Genomic DNA, 23,886 nt, shown 5'->3' on the forward strand with positions numbered 1-23,886 from the left:
TTGCTAGTCTCGACATTTTTTTTCAGTGCCTCGGACCTTTTGTGAGGTCTCTACAACCACAAAACACAGCATTGGTAATGACGTAATGTAACCCGGAAGTTGTCGGTCTGTTTCGATGTTTACAGCGAAAAGTCCGTGTTGAAACCGTAAGTATGCGAGGTCATATCTGTAACCCTGTAAAAGGAACAGTTTGATAATAGAGAAATTCATATACCGTAAAAACCCCTTCCGTTTGTGTGTATAAATCATTATTTATTTTGTTCTATTGTGAAGCAAAGCGCTAGAGAGCTGAACCAGCACAGGGAACATTCTAGCAGGAAGTGTGAGTGGCCCAGGTACCATGACAACGGAGTGGTGCGCGCTGCCCAAAGAGGGACGGTGTGCCAGTGTAGCTCTGTTGTCCAGCTGGGTCACTAAACAACTCTTTGACCTTGTGTTGTTGTTTCTCCACAGTCCGTGGCATTAGCAGTGATGGTTCAGCTTCATGTTAAACGCGGAGACGAGAGCCAGTTTCTCTTCACGACCACCGTGGACGTTTGTGTGGAGAGTCTCACCCAGCAGGTCGCGCAGATCTACAACGGCAGGCTCAAAGTGGACCGGGTTTGTTCCGGTAATCTGCTCGTTTGTGTTATTCTAAACAACCGCATGGTGGAAACAGCAGTTATGATGTTTTCCGATGCTACCGCGTGTCTAAAATAAGTTACATCGAGCATAAACATTAACCACGCTAGTTGGATAACTGAACGTTACATTTCCTGATTTGTTTGCCTCGTCAGAAATCCCAGAACTTGCAGATCACGGCATCACGCTTCCCCCAAACATGCAAGGACTGACGGAAGATCAGATCACAGATCTGAAACTGAAGGATGAGTGGGAAGACAAATGCATCCCCAGTGGAGGGGCAGAGTTCAGAAAGGACGAAATCGGTCGCAGGAATGGACACGGTAAGTGCCCTATTGCTTAAGACCAACGTCCTGCGTTTATTTACTGCAGGCAACTTGAAATACACTCTTGTCTTCATTCAGCTCCCAATGACAAAATGAAAGACGTTCTGAAGAAGACCATGGAAGAAGCCAAAGCTTTGATCTCGAAAGTAAGTAGTTGTCAGGCAAGCAACTGTGTTCGTTTTGCTTGTGTGGTGTATATTCAGTGCATTTGTTTTGATGGTTTTCACTTTTTACTTCCTAGAAACAAGTGCTGGCCAATGTGTGTGTTACCATGGACATGGTGAAGGAGGCTCTGGACCAGCTGCGCGGCGCAGTCATGATCGTTTACCCAATGGGCCTTCCACCACACGACCCCATCAGAGCAGAGCTTGAAAATCAGGAGGACCTTTCTGGAACACAGGTTACTCTTCCATTGAAGACACATCAAAGGCCCAGAGAATGATAAATATGTGCAATAAAAACAATAAGGGTTGGGTTAAAACATTGAGGAGTCATGTGACTTAGCGACTTTGGTATAATAACGTAAATTCGTCCTCTGGTGAGAAGTGGGAAAATGAACAAAGAGTGACGCAGTGCAATTTCTCCAGGCCTCCCTGCAGGTGATCCCCGAGGAAGAGGCACAGCTGTGGTGGGCAGCTAAAGAGATGCAGCGAGGCAAGAAACTGCGAGATTACATTGGGAAAAACGAAAAAACAAAGATAGTGGTAAAACTCCAGAAAGTGAGTGCTGACCTCGTTTCTTTTGCTTTTTTAAGTTTCTGGGTAACCCCAGCTGTGTGCACCAATCACACGCTCCCATTCTGGTACTCTGAAGATCTTAACCAGTCTACCTGATTTCTATTGGATACCTAATTGACTGTATTATGTTTATGAATGTTCACATGCTACGTTGCAGAAGTAATGTTACGGCACAATGAATGTGGCAATGAATATAAAGGTCTGACTGCCACATTTATTGCCATGTTTGATGTCAGAGGGGGCAGGGGGCTCCGTCTCGGGAGCCTGTGGTCAGTGAAGAGGAGCATAAACAGATGATGCTGCACTACTACAGACGGCAGGAAGAGCTCAAGGTGGGACTACATCTGAACCTGGGTTTGGTTTGGTTTTTTAACCAATGAGTCAGTTACAACTCCTGACCTTACCTGCTACTGGAGAAGCCAGTCAAAAATATATATATATTGGTCTCATATATATATATATATATATATATATATCTCTATCGCCATAGTTGATGGTCTTAGTTAGCCTTTAATCGTCCTTTAATTTAAGGAATTGGCTATCTTATTTTCTGCCATGACCTTTGAGCTGTATTCATTCCCATGGATTTCCTTCTTTGCAGAAGCTGAATGAAATGGATGACGACTCCTATTTGCAGTCTGAGTGGGCCGACAGGCAAACCTTAAAGAGGCAATTTCAGGGACTTACAAATATCAAATGGGGTCCAAGATGAAGAGAACCAAACATCTATGCCTCAAAACTGCTGATGTCCTACTATGAAGTTTCTCATATTTTGAGGCATTTTTCTCAAATCTTCAAACTGTGACTTTATTTTTCAGATTGTAAATACACGGTTTTGCGTATATATTTGTGTCAATATATCTGAATTATAAGAAACCGTTAGTATTTTTAAAGGCACAGAGCTGGGACTGCACTGAAATAAGGATGCAACACCTTTCCTCCCTTTGTCCATGATGCTGGCACTCACTCCATTGCAACCCAACACTGTTTACAGGCAGGATGCTGCAACACAAGCCCCAGGGCTTTGCAGTTTACGCAGATTGTGTGAGGCTTTGCTCAGCCTTTTAGTCCCTTGAAGGCCAAAGCCATGCCGGCGGGGTGGCGGGGCGTGGTGCTCTGAGCTAAGAGCCCAGAGGCACGCTGGGTGGAACCCCACGTCAAACAGGAACTCGGTTATTCAAACGTCTTTCATGGTCAAACGTGATGTGCGTTTAGTTTTAGACATTGTCTTTAAAGTTTATAGGTTTGAAAGTTTAAAATAAAGAGTGCCTTATTCAGAAGTATGAAATTTCAACACTTTTTTTCCACAATTGAATAAAATCGTTAAATTGACTTTATTTGGTATGAAATAACATTTTAATAAGAAGTGTACAAAATGCATTATGTTAATGTGTCAGGTGTGTGAGTAAAATGTCTTGGTCTACTGACCGCACAGTGATCAAGTCACCTGAGGATCCCTTTAAACAAATTGTTTTGAAATAATCTCAATGCACGCTTGAATAAAACAAAGGCAGCTAGACTGTTAGTGTGTGTGTGTGTGCATGGACGTAATTTTGATTTCAAAAGTGGGGGGGACATGGATTCGTCGCTATTTAAATATTTGGTTTTAACCGTAAAAACTGGGGGGGACCAAAACCGGCTTTTGAAAAAGTGGGGGGGACATGTCCCCCCCGTCCCCCCCAAATTACGTCTGTGTGTGTGTGTGTGTGTGTCAATGGAGCGTACAGGAAGTTCCATTGAGGTATGCGTTCATCCTAATCTCCTGGATTACCATCTCTCGTCGTTCCAGCCTTTCCATGAGTTCTGCTGCCTCAGTGGTGTACGTCACCTCTTCCCAACAATACACTTTCCTACCCACGTCTGACACGGAGCTGTCCACTGACACCTCTGAACTCTCCTCTTCCTCCTCGTTAACGTCATCTTCGTTTTTGACTTCCTTCAGGCCATCTTTCTTGTTTGAACTGCTTGTCCCTCGATGCGTGTTCCGTGTTATCCGCATGGAGACAGCCAGCAGGACGATGAGCAGTCCCAGACACACACTCGAGACAAAGAGCAGGCCAGCCATCTCTGCATGCTCTACAGGAGAACACATCCGCTCATTTTACTCATCAAACAAGGATGTATTCTTCTGTGAGGGATCTTGACTTTCTTTTGAAGCAGTGCCTTTCTTACTTGCACAGGCAACAGAAACACACTAAAGGCTTTAAAAGCATCTGCGTTTATATGAATAGCAATACTGCTACACAGGTGATTCCACTATGCAAGTGTGCTGTTGATATGGCCTGATTCAGTCAGGAATTACGCATGTTAATCAGGCTCTGGTCAAGACCTTAAGCGAAATGAAACTAAGTAAATAAAGATGTTTACATGACATTGTTCACAGTCAGAATGTTAGAGGGCATGTGAACACATTCACAGTGGGCTGGCGCCAGTCCAGTTTACACAGCAAAGGGCTTTAAACAAGTTTCTGTGGTTTGAGCTGTCTTGCACTTTAAAAATAACTCAAAGATGAGGATATTATAATAAAGGGAAGCTGTAGGGAATATTAATATTAATGTTTCTACCTGTAATGTAGCCATATGTCATAAGAGTGCTGCTCACAAAGGGCCTAATTCCATTCTTTTTTGGGAAACTGGAATCTCTGGTATGTGGAAGATCCCCTAGGAAGAATAGTGTAAACAGTCCTCCAGGTTTATTCACACACACATATGATCTCCTCATAGGTCACTTCATGCATGCAAGTTATGCACGTAGGTGTCTTTACCTGTTTTTGTGGCCTCACTGGGTAGTGAGGTAGTATAGAAATAGTTTGGGTTGGCCTCTTTGAGTAAACTCTGTGGAACTGTGGGAAGAACAGGATATGGTAGTAAAGATTACCACTAAGTAGAAATGTCAAGTTTTATGTTACTTAGAATAGGACTAGTCATAAAAATGGGATTTATTTAAAATACGTTATCCTCATGCTTTTGAATGTCAATGTTACTGTAACTGTGCTTCAACACTGTACAGTTTAAACTCAATATTGCTTTATTACCAAGTTAAAATCTCTGCTTTTTCACCTTAGTTGTTGCCTGGACACATATGTTTTCTTCTGAAACTTTACTAGACAGCTTTATCAGAACACAAACAAACAAAACAAACGAAAAACCCCACATGCAGCCAAAAGCAAGCACAGCTCCATTTTAAATGAACTGCACTCTCAACAATTTAGACAGCATAGCATGAGCTGTTAGCAACTCCTGAGAGTGTATCTCATAAGCCAAGCCAGCACCGACACATAGGATATCCAGAGCACTCTCAGACAAAGGCTCATGGGTAATCCTAGTCCTCATGTCAAAAAGTATCCTGTGCCAGTCAGCCACAAAGGCTCGGCATTCAGACCAATCACAGGAAATCCTACAGGAAGGCCACATACTTTCCAGATCCCAGTTGCTTTCCCTGATTTCTATTCCTGGGCACCGTTCTTTTTTACTATGGTATTGTGCTTCATAAAGAAGACCTATGGATAAGCCAGCAAATGGACCAGAGGGCCTGTTTTTCACTTTCCCACACGAAAAACAATGAAAATATCAAACGTCACGCAAGATTCCATAATGCGGTTTAGACTGAGGTCACAGAGTTAGATTATGGTTGTCCTGTTTGATTGATCTAGGCTGGATATGTTGAGAGTATTCCTACCACATGAGTAGAGCACGGTGAGGTACTTCTTGGTTCCAGGGACGCAGGGGTTTTGGAAGCGCTCGTCATCGATGTGAAGTCTGCACCGCTGCTTCCCATAACAGGCACTTCTCACCACATCTAAAGCCCCATGATATAAACACTCTGCTGGAACAATCACAAACGAATAGAAAAAAGAAAAAAAAATTTTATGCAATCGCAGATGTACCTGTACCTACCTCCCCTAACTGGGGCTGTGTGATGGCATATTGTGGCAGCCGGTTTGACCATCTCTAATCATTCTAGCTGAAAGCACCCATTTGTTCTACACAAGTCGATTAGCTGTTTGCACTGGCTGATAAGCTCACCAAAGGGTGGAGGTTGTTCCTCTCCTGTAAGGCACTCTTCCCTGTTTCCCAGCTCCCTTCCATATACAGCAGAATAGATGTTCAGCACTCTTGGATGCCTACAGTGAAGAAGCATCTGATCTCCTTCACATCCTGTCCTGTTCCTGTGCTCCTCTGAAAGGTGAAGACCAGGACGCGGTGAATGAGAGCTATGTTTGAGCGCACGCTCCAAGAACACCGTAGGGTGTGTGGGGAAGATACTCACTGGGCTTACAGCTGTAGGAGACGTGGAGGAGGTTGGGATGTCCAGGACAAGGGTCTCGACCAAACACATGAGGATGAACCAGAATCTGGCAGGATCTATGGCCTTGGCATTCTGACAGCATCTTCTGGCAGAAAAAGAAAGCAAACCTGTCCCCGAGTCCTGATGCAGACAGGCTTTTTTTCTCTGCCTACTGTTTGACAATAACAACCTTTTGGTCTGTTCTCCCGTAATGCTTAAGGTATGTAAGCTAAAAGAAACCCGTTCCAGAACGTCCAGAGCTCAGAGGAACACGGAATTCTTCACAGAATCTGTCCCCTCACAAATATAGTGTCTCAGGATTACTTCAGTCCAAACATTTGTATTATTGTCTTGTGCTAATAAATATCCTATTGGAGTGTCACATTAATTCACTGATTTAGTAGACAATTGACGAGTTATACAAGTCGTGATATCAGACGGCAAGGTGCTGCGTTTGAGGGAAACTCTCTGGAACGCATTCTCACCTGCAGCGCAGTGGACGCGGAGCAGTTGGCCGTATGCCGCTGGCACGACAGGCCCGCTGAAGGGTCGCGCGCCTCCCTCTGCCCATAGAACGCGGAGCCGATAGAGATCGTGGAGTGTCGCGGGCACCAGAGCAGCACGCGCTCTCCGTCACACGCGCGCGCGGAGTGACTGTTGATGATCCTAAATAAATAGTCTGATGAATGAAGACGGGATATAGAGGCATACAGCTTCATCACTTAAGTTTATGTTCTCGTTTTGCAATGCAATACTGGCTGTGATCCCTAACATGAAAAATTAATCATCTTTTTTTATCAGTTTAATGATTTATTTAATGTTCACTACAAAACGACTCATTAAACTGTTAAAGACCGCACTTTAATAATATCATCATGTCATTATAATTATCACGAGTAATATAATTTTAGTGAGAATCTACTAACTTGAGAAGTCGGAGAGTCCGTGCATCTCTTTGGTCCACAAGATGAGAACACCGTAAAGAATTTGAACAACCCAACCAGGTCTGTGAGAACTGCAGCAGGTCATGTGCTCAGTAGAGATCATGTTCGACATGGATTTTGCATCAAAGCTCCATTAAAGCCCTCAAGGGGGGCGGAATTTGACAAGAATTCAAGTAATAGTATCTTACGACTCCATCGCATTTCAGGGACTTTTTTTCTTAATAACGGATCTTATCGGGGCTTCCACGTCATTTTGATACCGCCTTGACAGCTGTCCAGTATTTCGAGGTTCGGGTTACAAATACATTTCTCTACACGCATGTCCTGTTAAGAACTGTAGACGACGGACGAGCCTGCAGCTAGAACACTCGCAGATGACAGCGAAAAAGTTTCCAAGTAATGTCCAAATACACGAAAATAACAAGTGCGCAACAGATCAATCGTCCCCGATATAGACTTTTGTCACCTGAGTGAGGCGCATTCTCATCTCGTCTTCATTAGAATCTGAGTTCACTGAACGAGTTACAGTCCCGGTCATATCATTCTGGTCATGTTTTACATTTAAAGGAATAACTTCATTTGTGAAAAACGCAAGGGGGCGTGGCTCTGATATGCGTGTAGTCCAGTATGAGATGGCATAGAAACTAGTTAAATCCCCAGACTAGTTTAACCAGACTAGGATTAGCCGTTTATTCTACAAATCATAAACTGCAACAGCAACAGATTAGCTAAATGATCAAACAAAATAACCTAAAGTTTGTTATTCATTATGACAATTTCAGTTTGATACATTTCCTTCCTTTGTAATTTTCAATTACATTTTCTTTTATGTGTTTATTTATTGTTTGCTGTTTGTTTAGTGTGTTATTGTAGCATAATACACATATCTTGCTCAAATGGACCCAGTAGTGATTATTTTACTGCGCTCCAGTGCGACAGGTGGCGGTGTGTGTTTCACACCGTTATAACCGACCTGAAGAGGAAGAGATATAAGCTTGGCGCGAGTTGGTAATGGGAGTGTTACAGGTGTAACACTGTGTTGTAACTGGAGTTTAACAACAACTTCTGGGATGGCGGGACATATCAACACACACGACCTCTCCCGCGATGAAACATACATCGTTTCGGAGAGTTCGTCGGTGTTTGGCGGTACCGGCGGGGTGGGAGATGATGGTGAAGGAGATGCTCCTGCCGTGTTTATGTGTGGTAAATGTCGGCGGCCCGTCGGCGACTCTCTGTCCTGGGCCGGGAGTGACGACAGACGGAACGAGATCTTACTGAAGCGTAAGACATCTGGTGTACGTCTGACCACAAAGTGGCTTTGAACACTGACTGGGGGAAACTGACGACTCTGTTTTCTCTTTCAGGGGTTAACGAGAACATTGTGATTGGCAAGGAGCACTTCGTATCTTCTAAGCGTCAAGAGCTGGGATGGTAAGATGTTTCTGGTCCAGAACCTGGTTCAGTGTGTGTCCGTCCCTCACCACTCGCTCTCTGGTTTTATCAGTCTTGTGAGGGATCTGTCGTGTGGCGGCTGCGGCCTCACGCTCGGACTGGTGTACACATCCACCCCAAAGGCGCTGGACTACAAGAGGTCTCTTTTCTGCTTCAGCGTTGAACATCTCGAGAGGTACTGCAGCGCAGTTGGTCTAGTCGCGTCTCAGTAAATGTTCTTGCATTCCGTTTCACCTGATTATTTTCAGGTAGTTGGGTTATGTGTATATATATATATATATATATATATATATATAGCAGATGTTTGTAGAGTGTTGGAGGAGAGGCAGATTTCTTTACATGTACAACGCTTCGCCTCCTACACGCGTGTGACTGCAGCTGCTGATGTTTCTGTTTAGTTACGTGTTGGGCTCCGGTGGCCAACAGGTGGCAGCACTGAGCAGAGAAGACAGACCTGTTACCTTCGAGTACCAGGAGGACGTGGAGCAGCAAATCACTAAGGTAATATGTCAGTAAACGGGACATAAGCTAATATGTCTGTCTTTTATGTAAACTTTAATCATATAGCGGCGTTTTTTCTCTAAACACTCGTTAATCTTTGCATCTCAAGAGAAATACATTTCTGTTTTTTGTTATTTTTAGTATTTTACTTTTGGTGGTATTTTTACTGAAAGAAAAAATGCATCAGCATTATATTAACTACGCTGGGATCTGTTTTCTTTATTTTAGCTTATGTATTGGTGGTTTTAATAATGAAATAAAAAAATACAATCACGTTATTTCAGAATCACTACTGCTATGACTATTAGCTGAATTTGAATGAAACATGGGAATTTTTATTGAGAAACATTATAGATATAATTTTTAAATTATATTTTTACTATAAATATGCACCACTATCTCTTAAAAATGTTGACTGGGGCATTTGAGTATTTTTCACTTTATTGTACCTGAAAACTTCTATTTGGAGGAGGGCAAATGTGCAGATTTGTTGGCATCTGATTTAGAAAGCGTCTATTCCCAAAATAATAGTTCTAATTTGAGTTCCCTAGCAAACTCACCCCAAGCTTGCGTCACACAGTAAATACAAAACGCAATTCTGTTGACATGAGCAGACACCAGATGGCGCTCTTTCTGTGAAGCGAGAGTTCTTTGTTACGGGAAATGTGATCGTGTCTGGCAGACAAAGAGCTATTAGGACCTGTTTGGTCATTTCATCTTCAAGGAAGCATGCACGATGATGTCATTCAGCTCTGAATTTTGTTTTGTGTTTAACCATTAATTAATTTATTCACTTTAAAGACTAGGTGCAGACAAATCTCACCATTAAACAAATTTATTTGTTAATTTTTAATTTATTGTCATATCAAGCACAAACAAATATAGGAAGCGCTTCACTGATGAAGGACCTCTGTCTGGAAATGTCCTGTTCCTCTGGAAAGTTTATGTACTTCAGTTTATGTACTACTATCTTTTAATATCTACATATATGTATCTCTACATATATTGTGTGCATGTGGTTGGAATAAAGAGGCAACAGTGATTGTCTCAAAACAGGGATGACACCCTAATATTTAGCTTTAATTTTCTAGAGCTTATGAGCAGTCATACACATGTGCCTTAGCCCTGTGCTGCATGTTTTCTGTGCTTGCAGATCAAATCTCTGGCAGTGACAATAGGACAGCGACTCTTGGAGATTGAGGTTGACCTTCAGTGCAAATCGGAGAACTAAAGGTCTTTTTCCCCATCGGTCAGGCAGAAGCTCTGGTTTCTGGTCTCACTTCCACATCTTAAAGGCCCCATCACTCATCTCAATGTTCCACTCATAAGTGTGTGTTTTTTTTCCCACCTGTGCGTGCCTGGGCTCTTAATGATGAGGCGTGTTTGATTGAGCACTTTGGTATGGAAATAAGCCGACAGCAAGGACGGAGCTCCACGCCCAGCTGGTCTCACACGGGTCCTTTCCCTGCGCTGGGGAAACCTTCCCTCTTTTTCTCTTACCCAAAAACAGAATATAACAGTTCTTTGAACCTCTGCTTTGTAATATCCATTTTTATGTCTTTATCTTAAAAAAATTTTTAATATTTACTTGGTTAACAAAGGTATAAACTGAGAAATGCAGCTATTGCCTGTTTATCATTTCAGTCTGTTTTTGTGGTTTTGTCTTTAAGATTAAAACATTCCCCATGCTTTTGTAGTTGCACTCAGTATTCAGTAACAAATGCTGTGTGTGGATGATGAAGAGGACAGCCCCTTTTCTGTTTGTTTGTTTACAGTTCCTGTCTAATGTGCCTAGCAACACTTTTCAGAGGGAGGTGGGCAGAGAATGTCCTAGTACAGGACACGAGCTAAACAGAGAGGCGAAACACAGACTCCCCACCACCACCCTCGTGTTTCCAGCACTCGGTGTAGCCTAGCGACAGCGGCTTGGATGCTGAAGGCAGTGTGTGCAGACCAACCAGCGGCCTGTATCCAAGGTCTGGCTACCATGGAAACTGAGTGCACAAGCTACGCTGCGTTCCTGTTGCTAGCGCGTCATCCGTTTCCTGGTCTATGAGCCAGCCACTCCGGTTGCAAGGCCACCTGGCTGTCAGAGGAAGCCTGCGTGCTCATTCGTCAATTCTCTCCGAGTGGGTGGAGCGTCCAGTCCCCCAGAGGGTTTCTCCAATCCCACACCCCACTCACCAGCCCCGCCCTCCGTGCATCTCTCTCCCTCCCTGAAACAGGGACAAACAACCGCCAAAATAGGAAAGCGAAGGGGAGGCTATGAAGCATAAAGCCCACACAGGCAGCATGGTGGTGTTGACGGTGGAAGGGTGTGATTATGGGCTCCACTAAAGGGGATTGTCCCCCTCCCCCACTCCCAGACACACCCTGACTTCCAGATGTGGGGGAGTGGCCTTCTGCCTTCCAGATGTGGGGAGGGGCCTTTTGTCTGGTGCCTGCGGTTCCTCTCCGCCTCGATATTTCACGCGTTGCGCCACACGCTGACGTTTTGATAAATGAGCTCGGTCCGTGTCCGTGGAACCAAATCGCTGATGTTGGGCGCTTTTTAATGGGATCGATGCAGCCTGACCCTCCCCCTCCCAGAGTACACACACACACACACACACACACACACTCTCACCTACCTCCCATCAGTCCTTCACCTCGTCCAGCCGCTCACGCCTGCCGAGGTGCTGCAGGATAAGCTCTAGCGATAAATAATGCAACCGTGCAGTAGGGAGGAAGGTAGCCTGTCCTCCACTAATGTCCTGAAGCAATCGGAGAGCAACATGGCCGTCGCACCTAGGAATGGCTGCTGGCGTAGACGACCTAGCTGGTCCGTTTCAATTTCAAGCCAGCGCTGTCTGCCAGGCCTTGTTATTGATGCATGTGTATGTTTCAAGGCCACCACGGATAAAGGGATGTGGTGAAATAAACATGTCTAGGGGAGATGTGTTAGATTCGTGCAAATGTTGCCACTCTACATGCGTGCCGTGCACCCTGTGCCAGATTTTCAGACACAAAGAAACTGTTTATGTCCATAGCTGGAAAAAACCCTTGTTCAAAACAGGATTAGTCTTAGCTGATTCCTAAGCCTGAACAGACTGATTAGAGTGAGAATCCTCTGGCCTAACGTTGCCTCTGATCGAAGCCTCAGACTTGCTAGCGGCCAACCAAAGCTGGCGGCACCTCTAATTCTCAGACGTGCAGCCTGTCAGCCTGGCCCTGCGTTCGCCATGGAAAACGAGCACACGCCCGTGGTTTGCGCGTTCGTGTCCTACTTGCGTGGTGCCTGGTGCACTGGGCATGTCTCCAAGGCCAGGCGTGACGTGGGTGCATGACGACACCCTCTATCTCTTGGGTCTACCTCATGTTTATGAGAGGGGTGTGTATGCACTTCATTCAGCTCTGGTTATTCGGTCCTGAAAACTACCAGAATAGCGACTCGGTCACAATGAAGAAATGCTAATTTGGTTGGATTTACATATCAGTTTCCAGAGGTTTACCTCACCTATACATAATACAAAAACTTGGAAACATGGAGTTCTGTCAGGCAGTCAGCAAGAAGTTAGAAAGATTTTGAGTCCTATATGACAAAGTGAAAGCAGGTCCATGCCATGACGGCCGACTAAAGTGTGGTTTACGTCAATGTAAACAATTCTAAGGTTAATCTCGTATTGGCTATAACAATAATCATCAAATCGTATTGCATGAAATGTAATTATGACTATTGGACGCATCAAGTTGAGGTTTGCCTACAGTAATGGTATAGTATTTTTAAAAATATCCTATTTGAAGAGGCAATGATTAAAAAATATATATAAAAAAAATTTATTGTCACATTGATATTTTCCTTTTCTGTGTCTGAAATTGCTCGTGTGTCCTAGAGATTTCACCACCACGTTTTAGTCACGAGGTAAATCCGCGTGCGTCTCCGGCTCGGGCCTGTCGTGTGTACTGCTCTTTCTCCTGAGCTGTCGTAAGCCCCTGCCTTTAGTATCATTAGCCGAAATTATTATTTTTTAATAATTATTGTGTGTTCTACCTTTTGCTAAATTCCAGCTAAATATCTCAATTTGATTTTAATTTACATAAGCCAGATCTGGTTCAATAGCTGCGATAAACCTAATTTAATTAGCAATCGTTCGTTTAGCTTGTCCTTCCACATTTAATATTACAAATATACAAATATATTTATAAATAAATATTGGATTTCAGGGAGTTGACATGTCCGATGATGACCGCAGAGAATAATTACTGCTTACAAAATGCTGCTAGTTAGGCCTATAGTTGCTTTTCACCTTGAAAAAATCCACTGTGGCGCTGAAATATTTTTTAGAATTACATATAGGCCTATGGAAATTATTTTTTAAATTAGTTCTTAAATAGCTAGTTAACTATATAATTCTACTTTGTTAACTACATACAAAAACTATAATTTGGGTTTTTTTTCCTGTTTTTTATTTTATTTTTAATTTTTTACCTCAACGTAATTACGTTTTTCTCTATTTAATGTCTTACTGTTCAAATGTGGACATTTTCACATTTTTTTAACTGTTCAGATTCAAAGCGGGTTATACTGCCAGGTGCACGCACAGCGGTCAGGCTCATCTGGTACGCTGGGCAGTTCTGTAACCGACGAAAACGAAGGCGCGAATAAGTAAATCGTCGAACGGATTAGATGGGTATTATCAGTCCCACACCACTGAATATACCTCTAAAATAAGGTATGTGTATATGTTAAGATATAACTTAGAGCTATGTTGAAGCTATATTGCTTGGTAACCCGTTCATTTCAAGTAGCTAGTATATTTAAACCTGTAGGTTCAAACTAGGCCGTTCGGCTCGTGCTACCAGCTGCTGGACTCAGCCGAGGCTCATTCACGTCACTTATGCCGCCGCAGGGTTTGTGTGAGCTCTGCGGTCCTCCATCAAACAGCGCTTTGCTCTAATACACTTTACAGACTGACAAGGTAAGTGACCATATTTTGTTTCGGAAAAATAAGAAACGGTGGACAAGATCACTGTGAAAATAAAACCAAATCCCAAAACATTTTAGACCATGGCACATTTGCTCCCCCCAAATGGTTAATAGCAAAAGTGGCTGTACAGCTCCTACGGAAGGTCGTGATCAGCGGCGCCACTGGTTTCTCTGCGTGCAGCCAGACGTCTCGTTTATCAGGCACGCAAGAGGACGTGCACGTATGTGTGCGGTGGGTGTGTGCGGAGACTACGGCGCTGTTGTAGCACAGCTGACTGGATTAAGCAGGGCCACGACACCTTTCAGCTGTCACGAGCTTTATGCTGTCCACAGGTGCCCGGTGGGAGTAGCAGACCGCGTGACAGCAAATGCCCCCGTTTCACATTACAGCCAAATGGAAGGATGTTAACCCCAATAAAGCATGCCGCAGAAGCCGGAGCAGATCAGAAATGTCACGAACGCAGAGAGGTAAATATGAAAGACTCAGGACATAAAAATTGTTTTGAAATATAAATATTTAAAATCTTTTTTTACAGCATAAAAAATCTCTGGTCACATAAGCACAGCAACATGTTACAAATACGTACAAAAAAACTTCGATTCAAAAGATTTTACACGTTATTCTTCATTATATCGAGGTACTAAGAAAAGTCTCCAAAAAGTGGACACAATACTGCAAAACTGGGTTCACTGCATGCAAATTAGTTCACGTTGGGAAAAAGTTCGTTAACAAACAGTTCACAGCCTTCTGTGCAAGTAAAGATTCTGAAAAGCCCAAAGCTTGCGGTGAACGAGTGTGAACGAGTGTGCGGTGAACGAGTATGAAAAGGTTGGCGCGAGATGAAGGATGCGTGGAGTTCATATTTACAAGCAGTTCTCACGTCACATGACCACACTTGTTCCATGTAAAGAACTAAAGCGTCTTGGTGACGTGCTGGTCCGGCATCATCACAGACACACTTGCTGCTGTCTATCACATCACTCAGTGAGAGAACACAGAGGTTACGGGACATACTGGAACACTACAGACCACACCCCCCTCCCCCCCTCCCACTTCAGGCTAAGGGCTTAAACGTAACAGATTTTAAGGCTATACAAAAGTTCAGCCACCTTCTACCTTGACCTCCTGAGGAAGCTGAAACAGGAATGTCGACAGTCATTGAACAGGTCCATACGCAGGGCTAAAGGGAGAAGACATCCTCTGTGAAATGGGTGGGCTCTGTCAGCTAGACCTGAGTGTCTGTATCTTGTGGGATGGAATTATCCAGCAATTGCAATACAGTGTAATACAAAACATTGGCACCTAAACAGTCTCAGGCTGTATTGGTTCCTAAGAGCCCAGAGGTTACATACAAATACTGTTGTGGCAGTGATGCAGCATATTGTGACGACAGCTGCGGCCGATGTTCAAGAACAGCCTAGTTACATTTTGCAACAAATATTAAATATCAGAGTTCCTGACATTCGTAAGGTCTTCTCTCCGTGTCGGCCGTGCCGCTGGGAACTTGGTGGAAGAGGTAATCTAGTAACACAGTGTTCGGAGCTAGGGTGCGTGATCTCTGCAGGCATCGGCTCGATTTGTGCATATCAAGAACAGAAGTCCGCTAATTCCCCAGAGGGCTTAGGTTTGGCTCAGGCATGCTGGAAGTCCTGCTGCTTCATACAGAGTCAACGCAATGGGGTTAACTAGAAAATTACTGCATACATTTTCTGTGTGATTTTTTTATTTATTTATTTTTTTTTACTTTGTTTACTTCAGAAGGTGGCAGCTAAGATGATGTTAAATGAGCTTTGGAATGTCTGTCCATCAGCACAGGGTTTTGAGAGCCCCAGATGCGCACAACAGGGTTTGCATGTGGTATGGAGTGGGAGACTCCACCTCCATGGCTTTTTCCGGCCTGAACGGAGGCACCTGGAAGGTGAACGGCGGCACCTTCTTTTTCAGGATCTGGCCGATGCCCATGGAGGGGAACTTGGCACGGTGCTGTGGGCTCTCGGGTTCTTCTCCAGCCCCACTGCTGGGTGGGCTGCCACCTGACTCGGCTGGGCTGGGCCAGTCCGTGGTTGGGGGGTTCTTCTTGGGCTGGGGTTTAACTACCAGCACCGGGGGGCTGGGGATGGTAGCCTTCTTCAGGTAGGAGCTGTCCACCTGGAAGGCCGAGACATGGCGGGGAGGTGAGAGGGCACCGTTGGTAAGCTTGTACCAGGGTGACGGAGGGGCCTCTTTGCTGGTCTCCTTGCTGGCCGAAGCCCAGGAGTGTGCCCCCAGCGACGAGGGCGGCCGGGCGGGCACGTCAACGGCCTTCGGGCCATCTTTGGAGCTGCTTTTCTCAGCCGTCTGGGTGTGGAGATGGCGGGTTTCCTGGGGCATGCGTGTATACAGGGGATGGATCTCCAGGTACTCCAGAGAGGAGGAGGCGATGCAGCCGCCCTGGCCCGAGTAAGCATCCTTCAGACCAGTCATCGCTTTGAGGAGTCCTGAAGAAAAGAGAGATTCCAGTATAATGAGAAATGCCTGGACAACTACCTTGTTCTCAGAACAATGATATTTGGAATAATAACAATGTAAAGGTTTTGAAATGATAACATTTGTGAATATGACTAGGTAAGTGGCAAAAGTGGGCAAAAGTGAGAGAGCAAAGAGGTAAATGACAGACTAATCTGCCTTTTCTGTTTCTACTGTTCTGCATACAAAAGGCCTAATGGGTTTGTGCTATTGGGCTGTCGAGTCTTAGGTTCTAAGACTGTTAACCATTTGATGCTGTACCAATTGATATGACACTGTAAAATGTGTCTTGTTGATTAAGGCTTTAGATTTATCACTTTTTTACCATTCACACACATGAAAATCCCGAAGGTTCACAAACATTTTCTCATAACTCTGTCTATCTTGTACATGCTAATCCCATTGTGCCCAGGCAGGCTGGGGTATCTGCCCATCTTGTACACAGTAATCCCGTTGTGTCCAGGCAGACTGGGGTATCTGCCCATCTTGTACACGCTAATCCCGTTGTGTCCAGGCAGGCTGGGGTATCTGTCTATCTTGTACATGCTAATCCCGTTGTGTCCAGGCAGGCTGGGGTATCTATCTATCTTGTACACTGTAATCCCGTTGGGTCCAGGCAGGCTGGGGTATCTGTCTATCTTGTACACACTAATCCCATTGGGCCCAGGCAGGCTGGGGTACTGAACTCAATGTTAGTCTCACCTGTTTTCTGTTTCTTTCCTTTGGTGGGGCCCTTGCTCACAGCCAAATAGATGGGTGTCTGCTTGGGAGGGATGGTGATCTTCTCAATGTGTTTCCTCCACTGTGTCTGGAACAGCTCGCTCTTCTTCTCCTTCTCCATGGTGTACTGCTTCTCCTGTGCAGATGCAGACCTGGGGTCAGCTACAGTGTACAATCCAGTACTGAGCTGGGGTCAGCTACAGTGTATAAGAGTTTCAGATCCCAGAAACGCTTAATGTGAAGCTGAATGGATAATCACACAGTTAATCACACACTTCTGATTTGCCCTTGCAGCTAATCACACATTTCTGATGAGTTGTTGCCCCCCCCCCCCCCCCTCACCCGGTACTCTTTGGAGAGTCTCTTCATCTTCTTGTTGAGGAGGAAGTAGACAGCGAGGGTATGGCAGGCGCGGTTGGTGAGCACGGCACTGAGAACTTCACTGTGCTTGTAGCTCATCCGCTCGGTCATGTGCAGGAGGACCGTGTGGTTGATCTCCTCAATATGGATCCTGAGCAAAAGAAGCACGTCAAGTTCAGGCCATTCAGTCTTGTCCACATCAACCCCCTCATATTGGTCCGATGATGCAGATCACTGAATAATTTGGAAAAACCTTTCACCTGTTCAGGTAAGGGATCCCAGTGTGGGGGTTTCCCAGCTGCAGCCATGAGTCCGCCATAACCTGATGGATGTTGGGCCTTTTGGAAGGGTCTGGTTCTAGAAGGCTCTTCAATAAACTAACTGCAGCTGTGGGCAAAAACAGTGAATGGTGAATACACAGAACTGTCTGAGTCTGTTTAAATCAGATTTGGTATAATGACAGCCAATGAATATCTCATTAGTTGATTCATTAACCAAAGAACCATCAGATCAGCAAATCTACAATTTGGCATCGTTGCATCCAAATGTCCTCCGTGTAGATTGCTGGTGAAGAGGAACATTTGGGGAACAATGTCTCCTATTCCCTCTCTGTACGCTATGCCACAGGAGGACAGTGGCACTCTGTCAAGTCCCAGACGATACAAAGCCACATTGTGATAGTTCTGTCCAGTATGATGCAACTGAACGGGTACCTGCCCCTGAGTGTGTTGCCTAAGTGGGTTGATGAGGCGACAGCTGTGTCTCCGATGATGAATATCCCCATTACATAAGGAGGATAATCTTATCTCAAGACTGACTCATCCTGTTGTGATACACTGGGATGACACTGGAACACGGGACTATTATTTTGACTCAGATATAAAAATAATATAATAATTATATAATAATTTTGACAAATAGCTAGTTAATACCAAAAGTTCAACCAAGTTCCAATTCAGCCTTTTCATCATGCAACCTTTTCATAAGCTGTATATGCATGTGGTCATTCAAAACCTGCCAGTAGGTGTTCCCGTGTTGGCTAAAATGTCATGACTAAACCTGCAAAAGTCTTGGGTATAAGCTATTAACAGAAATTGACAGATGTTGGGCTCCCTGGGTGATATTCTGAAAATTAAGTTCAGAGTTCTTTGTGTAAATCTGTTTAAGCAAATATAGTATCTTCAAGCTTGTTTGTCCCAGACACCAGCAAACATCAGCAAAGATGCATAAAAAAGTCAGAAATTATACGACGTCTTCCTATTGTTAAAAACAGAAAAACCCTAATCCCTCGTGCATTTGCAGGACAGAAATTATACACGTTGAATCACCAAGTCTGGTCATGCTTAAATAACAACACAAAACATGCAGCCAAAGATGAATGGGGCATTTGTGGAAGTGGCTTATTTAATGAACACTTTGCTTGCGCCAGCCACCATCTAAATTACTCTCATATACCTCTTTGTGCCCACGTTTTGTTTTTCCAGAGTAAAGCATTGGGTGTAGATGATGGCAGACCTCAAGTACAGCAAAAAGACACAAACATGGCATAACTGCAGCCAACCAGTGAGAACTTTACACTATTAGTCTCTTAAACGGGCTCGGGCTCAAACAGATTCAGCTCCCAGATGTACATTTAAATTAGAACACCAGGCTGTTCGAAGATTCATTCTTTGTGCTTAATTTAACGTTGGACTTAGATCATGAGACTGGAAAACAACACAATGGTCGTAAACAAGAGGCAGGATAAAAATGGCTGCCTTCATGGGACATCTGGAGTATGCTGCCCCCAGTCTCTGATCTACAACTGGGGGCCTGGTGGAACTGCGTGTGACTGTTTCAGTGGTAGTTGTACGGTGCCTGGGCAGGTGCGTGCGTACCTGAGGAGATTGAAGGAGGCAGCGGGTTCATGTCTTTGTCTACCATCCGCTGGTGCAGGGCTTTGAGGCTGAACGGTTCCACCGTGAAGGGAAGGGTCCCGGTGAGCATGGCGTACATGTTAACTCCGCTGTGTTGGAAAACACACACACACACACCACTTAGTGCTGGGCTTACCCTGAGAGCACTCAGCAGGTGTTCATCAACTGTGTGGATTCGTGAGTCTCTAGTAGGAAAGAGAAGGAGAGCAGATAAACTTACATTGACCAGACATCCACTTTGGGCCCATACTTCTTCCTGGAGAGCAGCTCGGGGGCAGCATAGGCCGGACTTCCACACTGGGTACTGAAGGGGTCTGAATATCCCAGGATCCCTGCACAGTTGCTCAGCCCGAAATCTGGATTAGGACAGAAGGGAGCAGAAGGGGTTTGAATAAGATGGAATAAAGCCCGGCATCCAGACTGCTGCTGAAGACCTTGAGATTTCGGCCATGCTGGTGTTAAGTTTGCTGTGGCAGAGGAACTGCATCATGGCTGTTTTTTTTTCACTCCCTCCTGGAGCTTAGGGGGTTTACAGCTGCCTAACAGTAACAAACTCTGTCACGCTCAGCTGTTAAGACTAGGAACTCTGCATGCTGAGGCAGACTCTCACAGAGGTGAGAGGTCATTTGGTTTTAATGAGATACTGATTGCTCTATCAGTCCTCACCACATGCTGAAGAACGCTGTTTGCTGCCCTGAGAGTTTCAGGGTCTGATGGGTTTTGTGGTCTTGTACTGAAAAGGCCCATCTTAGGAACCAAGTCTACATCTTTTCAAAGCTACACTGGGAAGGATCGTTTAACAAAAGATTTGAGAGTGCTTTTGCTTACCTATTAGCTTTATGTTGTCTTGTTCATCCAGCAAGAGATTTTCAATTTTTAGGTCTCTGTAGGAAAGACAGAAAGGCACTATTACTTTAAATACTGCTTTTTTGTTTTATTTGTCAATGCCACCAACATGGGTACAAATACTCTAACAATAATCATTTACATACACAATGTTTCCCCATTCATTCCATTTGGAAATTACAAGTCACATAAGGTGATCTCACCCTATTTTTCTGGGGAATTATAAATTACTACATTAATTATCAGAGTTCCCATATTGGAACAATTGCCCTAAAATACCCCAAATCCGACATTGCATTCTTCCCTATAAGAAACCTTATGCTGGGTTGACCCACACCCATGGACACCGAGCGGCAGGCATTTCTGGTGTTTTTGGGTGCGTCTCACCTGTGCACCACCCCGGCCCTGTGCAGATGCTCCACAGCCATGACTAGCTGCCGAACGTATTTCTGCGCCTCCCTCTCCTCGAGACGCTTCTTCTCGTAGATGTGGTTCATGAGGTTGCCACCAGGGCAGAGCTCCATGACGAGGTAGTAGCTGTTCTCCGTCTCCAGGATGTCCAGCAGCTGCGTGATGTTGGGGTGGCGGATCATCTGCTGGATCTGGCCCTCCCGACGCAGGTTCTTGGTCACGTACGAGTCCTTCTTGGCCTTTCTCTTGTCTATCACTTTCACTGCCACCTGAGAGACGGAGAGGTGGAGAAGAATGCACCGTCAGGTCACAAACATCTAGGGCCTTAAATTAACAGAACAGTCGAGATCAAAAGCTAGAATCAGGGCTTTAGGAAGAAACAGCACAAGCTTCGAGCTTTTTCCACTTCTCAAGCAAAACGTATTGTTGGATTGTCAGACTCTTCTGCAAAGTCTATGAAGAGAGAACCAAAGGAAGAGACGGGACTCCGAGGTCTCCAGCCCTTCACACCGGATCCACTCCAAATGGTCTGTTAATACCACCCATCTGTCCCCCCAGACACCACAAACCAGTAACGCTGAATAAACACTCCAACAGAACGGTGACAAATGTATTCGTCCCACTTATGCATTGTGGTTGGTGCCTTAACACTCTCAGGTCCTACATAAATAGAATCACTTCTTAGAATAGTGCACCAATTTGGGAAACATAAGGTCCAAATAAACCCTCTCAATACAAGCACTGCGCTGTGACACTACAGGATAGTATCCCATCTTAAACCAACCTCAGAAAGGTTCATGCAGAAATGCATCGGATCGATGTTCTGAAAACAAAACCTTATTGAGCACATTTGTTTTTTGTTTCAGAAAAATTTACGTAAACGTACAAATCAATAGCAATTTATTAATACATTTCACCTCAATTGTTAAACTTGATTTGTTTTTGTTGATGTGATCTTTCTTATTTCACATACACTTCCATCGTTTGGTTTTAAAATCCCCTCCAAATCTTTGACGATAGCCTAGTGCCGTTTGTACCACGGCTGATCAGCGTGGCACTGACGAGGGTTCAAACTGTAGCCTGCCATGACAAATCAGCAGACAATACAGGTGGCTGTGAGCAAACAAGTCGCATGCTAATCAAGCAAATAATTCCATCAATTAAAGCAACAGAAAGGCTGATGGGAGGTAGACAGGCAGCTTAAAGCTTCCCAGTAGCACATCCATAACACGTCACCTAAATGCAAATCTAGCATTGTCTGGTCTTGACCCTTGGCAGACGATAACCTGTCTCGCCAGAGAGTGGGAGGACGTGATGACCGTAGCAGTGGGAGCGGAGCGGAGGAGACATGCCAGAGCCTGTGACAGAGACTTTGTTTATCTCTCTCAAAGACAAAGGGGGCGAGGGCGAAAGTGGGTTACACACGATCAAAACACAGCAGGGAAGCATGTGCTGCCTGCCCACCATTCAGCGGTTCGCCCCACCCAGAAACAACCCCCCCCCATCCACTTTCCCGCGTGATGTCAGCGTGCACTCGCTCCTGTTTGAGATTTCTGCCGCTTGCATCATCACTGAGACACAGAGAGAGACTGAGAGAGAGAGAGACTGAGAGAGAGAGTGAGAGTGTGCATCTCCCCTTCCCACAGCAACAGTGAAGGAGAACTGCTAGTGGTGGGGGTGGGGGGGGGGGGGGATTGTAGGGGGTGGTGGTGTCTTGGGCTAATCCCTTATATGCTAAGTAGGAATTTCAGGTCACTCATTCAAAAATCGAAGCACTTGTTTTTCCCAGTATGCAAATTGAGAAGCTTCACGCAATGGCACACTGAACAAAGGCAGATGGTAACCAGAGCAGGGCGAATCAACCACACGCTGGACAAAAACACAGACCTTTGAGAATAAATAAAACTGCATAATACACTATCCTGTATCCATTTTTATTTCTCCTCACTCTGCATGCCACGACATGCCGTCCTCAGGGGTCCAGTGTGAATCTACACTCCTGAGTAAAGAATGGTACTTCTGAGGCAGAATTCGCGGAAGCAGTTAAACAGGACTTCATTAAGTAACCTCATCAGCTCATTTTGAACACCATAGATGGCATTCGGGGGTAATATAAGATTTAATTCAGACAACTCATTCTGAATAAACAACGTGGATTTGTCTCTCTTGCCTAGTGGCACATAGGTGGGAGTGTCACCGATTGGCGAGATCAGTCCGCCTGACTACCGACACCTGAAGAACCCACTTTCGTAGACATTCATAAACAGTACATTAAATGAATGATAATCTACAGAAAACTGAAGTATATTTACTTTATTTCACATGAACAGTCCTGAGTGTTCGTAAAACACCTTACAGGTTTGCCTATGGGAGAGTCAAAACGCTATGACAGTTCTCTACCCCGTTTAAAATATCAAGAATAGACCACTTTAGCAGGCTACCTAGGTTAACATTCACACCTAACTGAATGTATCAAAATGTACCGTTAAAACACCATTTAGCAGAATAACGTTACAAACAGCTATGGTGCCGTTTTCTGTAGGAGGGTACTGCGACAGTATAACTTACTGTACCTTCTCACCAGTCAACGCGTGAAGACCTTCACGAACTTTTGCGAAAGATCCCTCTCCAAGTTTTCTTCCGATAAGGTAATTTCCAACCCTCTTCGTATGGTAAAAATTTCGAAGGATGTCTCCAGGTGGACCACTAGTCAAAGAGGAAGGTGCAATGTTTTCTGTACCCACAGAAGTCGGGGGTTTCAGTCCAAACAGTCTGTCCATACTCATATCCGTCCCAGCTTCGGGCATTTCGGCGCCTTTATGCTTATTTTAATTTTAAAACGAATGTATCACGTTATAGAAACGAGTCTCGCCTTCAGTGTGCTGAACTAGACGCAGTATTGTCGGGATGGGACATCTGATTTCAAGTCCCCTCTGCTAACGCCGGATCTCTAATGTAAAACCCGTATGGGAAACAAGCACCACCTGTTCAACTACAGCTGACAGTGGATATAACTGCACTGTCCAGGCGCTCCCTTGATTCAGCCTACAGCCGCATTAGTGCCAACATAAGAAAAATACACCAAGGCTAAATCATAGGCCTAATTTTACCTTTGTCTAACAAAGCGATATTAACGCTTTTTGAACTCTTAAAATCTTATTAAAGCAATCCCCGCGTTCATAGTCTATTCTCAAATATTAGGCCTAAACGTTAAATTCAGATCCACCTCTGAGCTGGTGCGTGTTAACGCTGTTTGTGCCTAACCTGTTTGAATTGTGGATTGTTGAACG

At 44.6% G+C, this 23,886-nt stretch overlaps 4 protein-coding genes and 1 long non-coding RNA gene across 13 annotated transcripts; 3 read left to right on the plus strand and 2 right to left on the minus strand.

The window, feature by feature from the left end:
- The first annotated feature begins 77 nt into the window (after positions 1 to 77).
- On the plus strand, positions 78 to 2,528 carry cfap298 (cilia and flagella associated protein 298). 2 transcript variants are annotated; one of them, XM_077020175.1, is made up of 8 exons: positions 78 to 146; positions 454 to 610; positions 777 to 944; positions 1,026 to 1,093; positions 1,189 to 1,347; positions 1,535 to 1,666; positions 1,921 to 2,016; positions 2,286 to 2,528. In XM_077020175.1, exons 2-8 carry the CDS (start codon positions 472 to 474, stop codon positions 2,394 to 2,396), a joined length of 873 nt encoding a protein of 290 aa, XP_076876290.1. In that variant the 5' UTR covers positions 78 to 146; positions 454 to 471; the 3' UTR covers positions 2,397 to 2,528. The 2 variants fall into 2 exon arrangements, with proteins under 2 accessions (XP_076876290.1, XP_076876291.1); XM_077020176.1 differs by lacking the exon at positions 78 to 146 and adding an exon at positions 160 to 335.
- Positions 2,529 to 2,999: 471 nt separating this feature from the next.
- On the minus strand, positions 3,000 to 7,488 carry eva1c (eva-1 homolog C (C. elegans)). Of its 7 annotated transcripts, none has more exons than XM_077020173.1 (8): positions 6,898 to 7,488; positions 6,457 to 6,637; positions 5,954 to 6,099; positions 5,710 to 5,862; positions 5,363 to 5,482; positions 4,449 to 4,526; positions 4,249 to 4,344; positions 3,000 to 3,760 (listed from the first exon to the last, which is right to left on the minus strand). In XM_077020173.1, exons 1-8 carry the CDS (start codon positions 7,025 to 7,027, stop codon positions 3,396 to 3,398), a joined length of 1,269 nt encoding a protein of 422 aa, XP_076876288.1. In that variant the 5' UTR covers positions 7,028 to 7,488; the 3' UTR covers positions 3,000 to 3,395. The 7 variants fall into 7 exon arrangements, with proteins under 7 accessions (XP_076876288.1, XP_076876283.1, XP_076876287.1 ...); XM_077020168.1 differs by having other exon boundaries at positions 5,363 to 5,509; positions 6,898 to 7,487; XM_077020172.1 differs by having other exon boundaries at positions 5,363 to 5,509; positions 5,954 to 6,074; positions 6,457 to 6,650; positions 6,898 to 7,487.
- A 394-nt stretch (positions 7,489 to 7,882) lies between these two features.
- On the plus strand, positions 7,883 to 10,573 carry mis18a (MIS18 kinetochore protein A). Its single transcript, XM_077018332.1, has 5 exons — positions 7,883 to 8,199; positions 8,283 to 8,349; positions 8,423 to 8,545; positions 8,769 to 8,871; positions 10,025 to 10,573. Exons 1-5 carry the CDS (start codon positions 7,986 to 7,988, stop codon positions 10,100 to 10,102), a joined length of 585 nt encoding a protein of 194 aa, XP_076874447.1. The 5' UTR covers positions 7,883 to 7,985; the 3' UTR covers positions 10,103 to 10,573.
- Positions 10,574 to 13,449: 2,876 nt separating this feature from the next.
- On the plus strand, positions 13,450 to 14,277 carry LOC143526117 (uncharacterized). Its single transcript, XR_013133825.1, has 3 exons — positions 13,450 to 13,583; positions 13,681 to 13,829; positions 14,171 to 14,277. It is a non-coding gene; the product is annotated as an uncharacterized LOC143526117 (long non-coding RNA).
- A 99-nt stretch (positions 14,278 to 14,376) lies between these two features.
- Positions 14,377 to 23,886, minus strand: hunk (hormonally up-regulated Neu-associated kinase). 2 transcript variants are annotated; one of them, XM_077020177.1, is made up of 9 exons: positions 23,170 to 23,886; positions 20,573 to 20,865; positions 20,168 to 20,223; positions 19,560 to 19,695; positions 19,301 to 19,428; positions 17,684 to 17,810; positions 17,406 to 17,574; positions 17,046 to 17,199; positions 14,377 to 16,315 (listed from the first exon to the last, which is right to left on the minus strand). In XM_077020177.1, the coding sequence occupies exons 1-9, from the start codon at positions 23,401 to 23,403 to the stop codon at positions 15,645 to 15,647; spliced, it is 1,968 nt and encodes a 655-aa protein (XP_076876292.1). In that variant the 5' UTR covers positions 23,404 to 23,886; the 3' UTR covers positions 14,377 to 15,644. The 2 variants fall into 2 exon arrangements, with proteins under 2 accessions (XP_076876292.1, XP_076876293.1); XM_077020178.1 differs by lacking the exon at positions 23,170 to 23,886 and adding an exon at positions 21,833 to 21,985.

This window comes from Brachyhypopomus gauderio, chromosome 10 (assembly GCF_052324685.1).
Source record: "Brachyhypopomus gauderio isolate BG-103 chromosome 10, BGAUD_0.2, whole genome shotgun sequence".
NCBI classification, from domain to species: domain Eukaryota; kingdom Metazoa; phylum Chordata; class Actinopteri; order Gymnotiformes; family Hypopomidae; genus Brachyhypopomus; species Brachyhypopomus gauderio.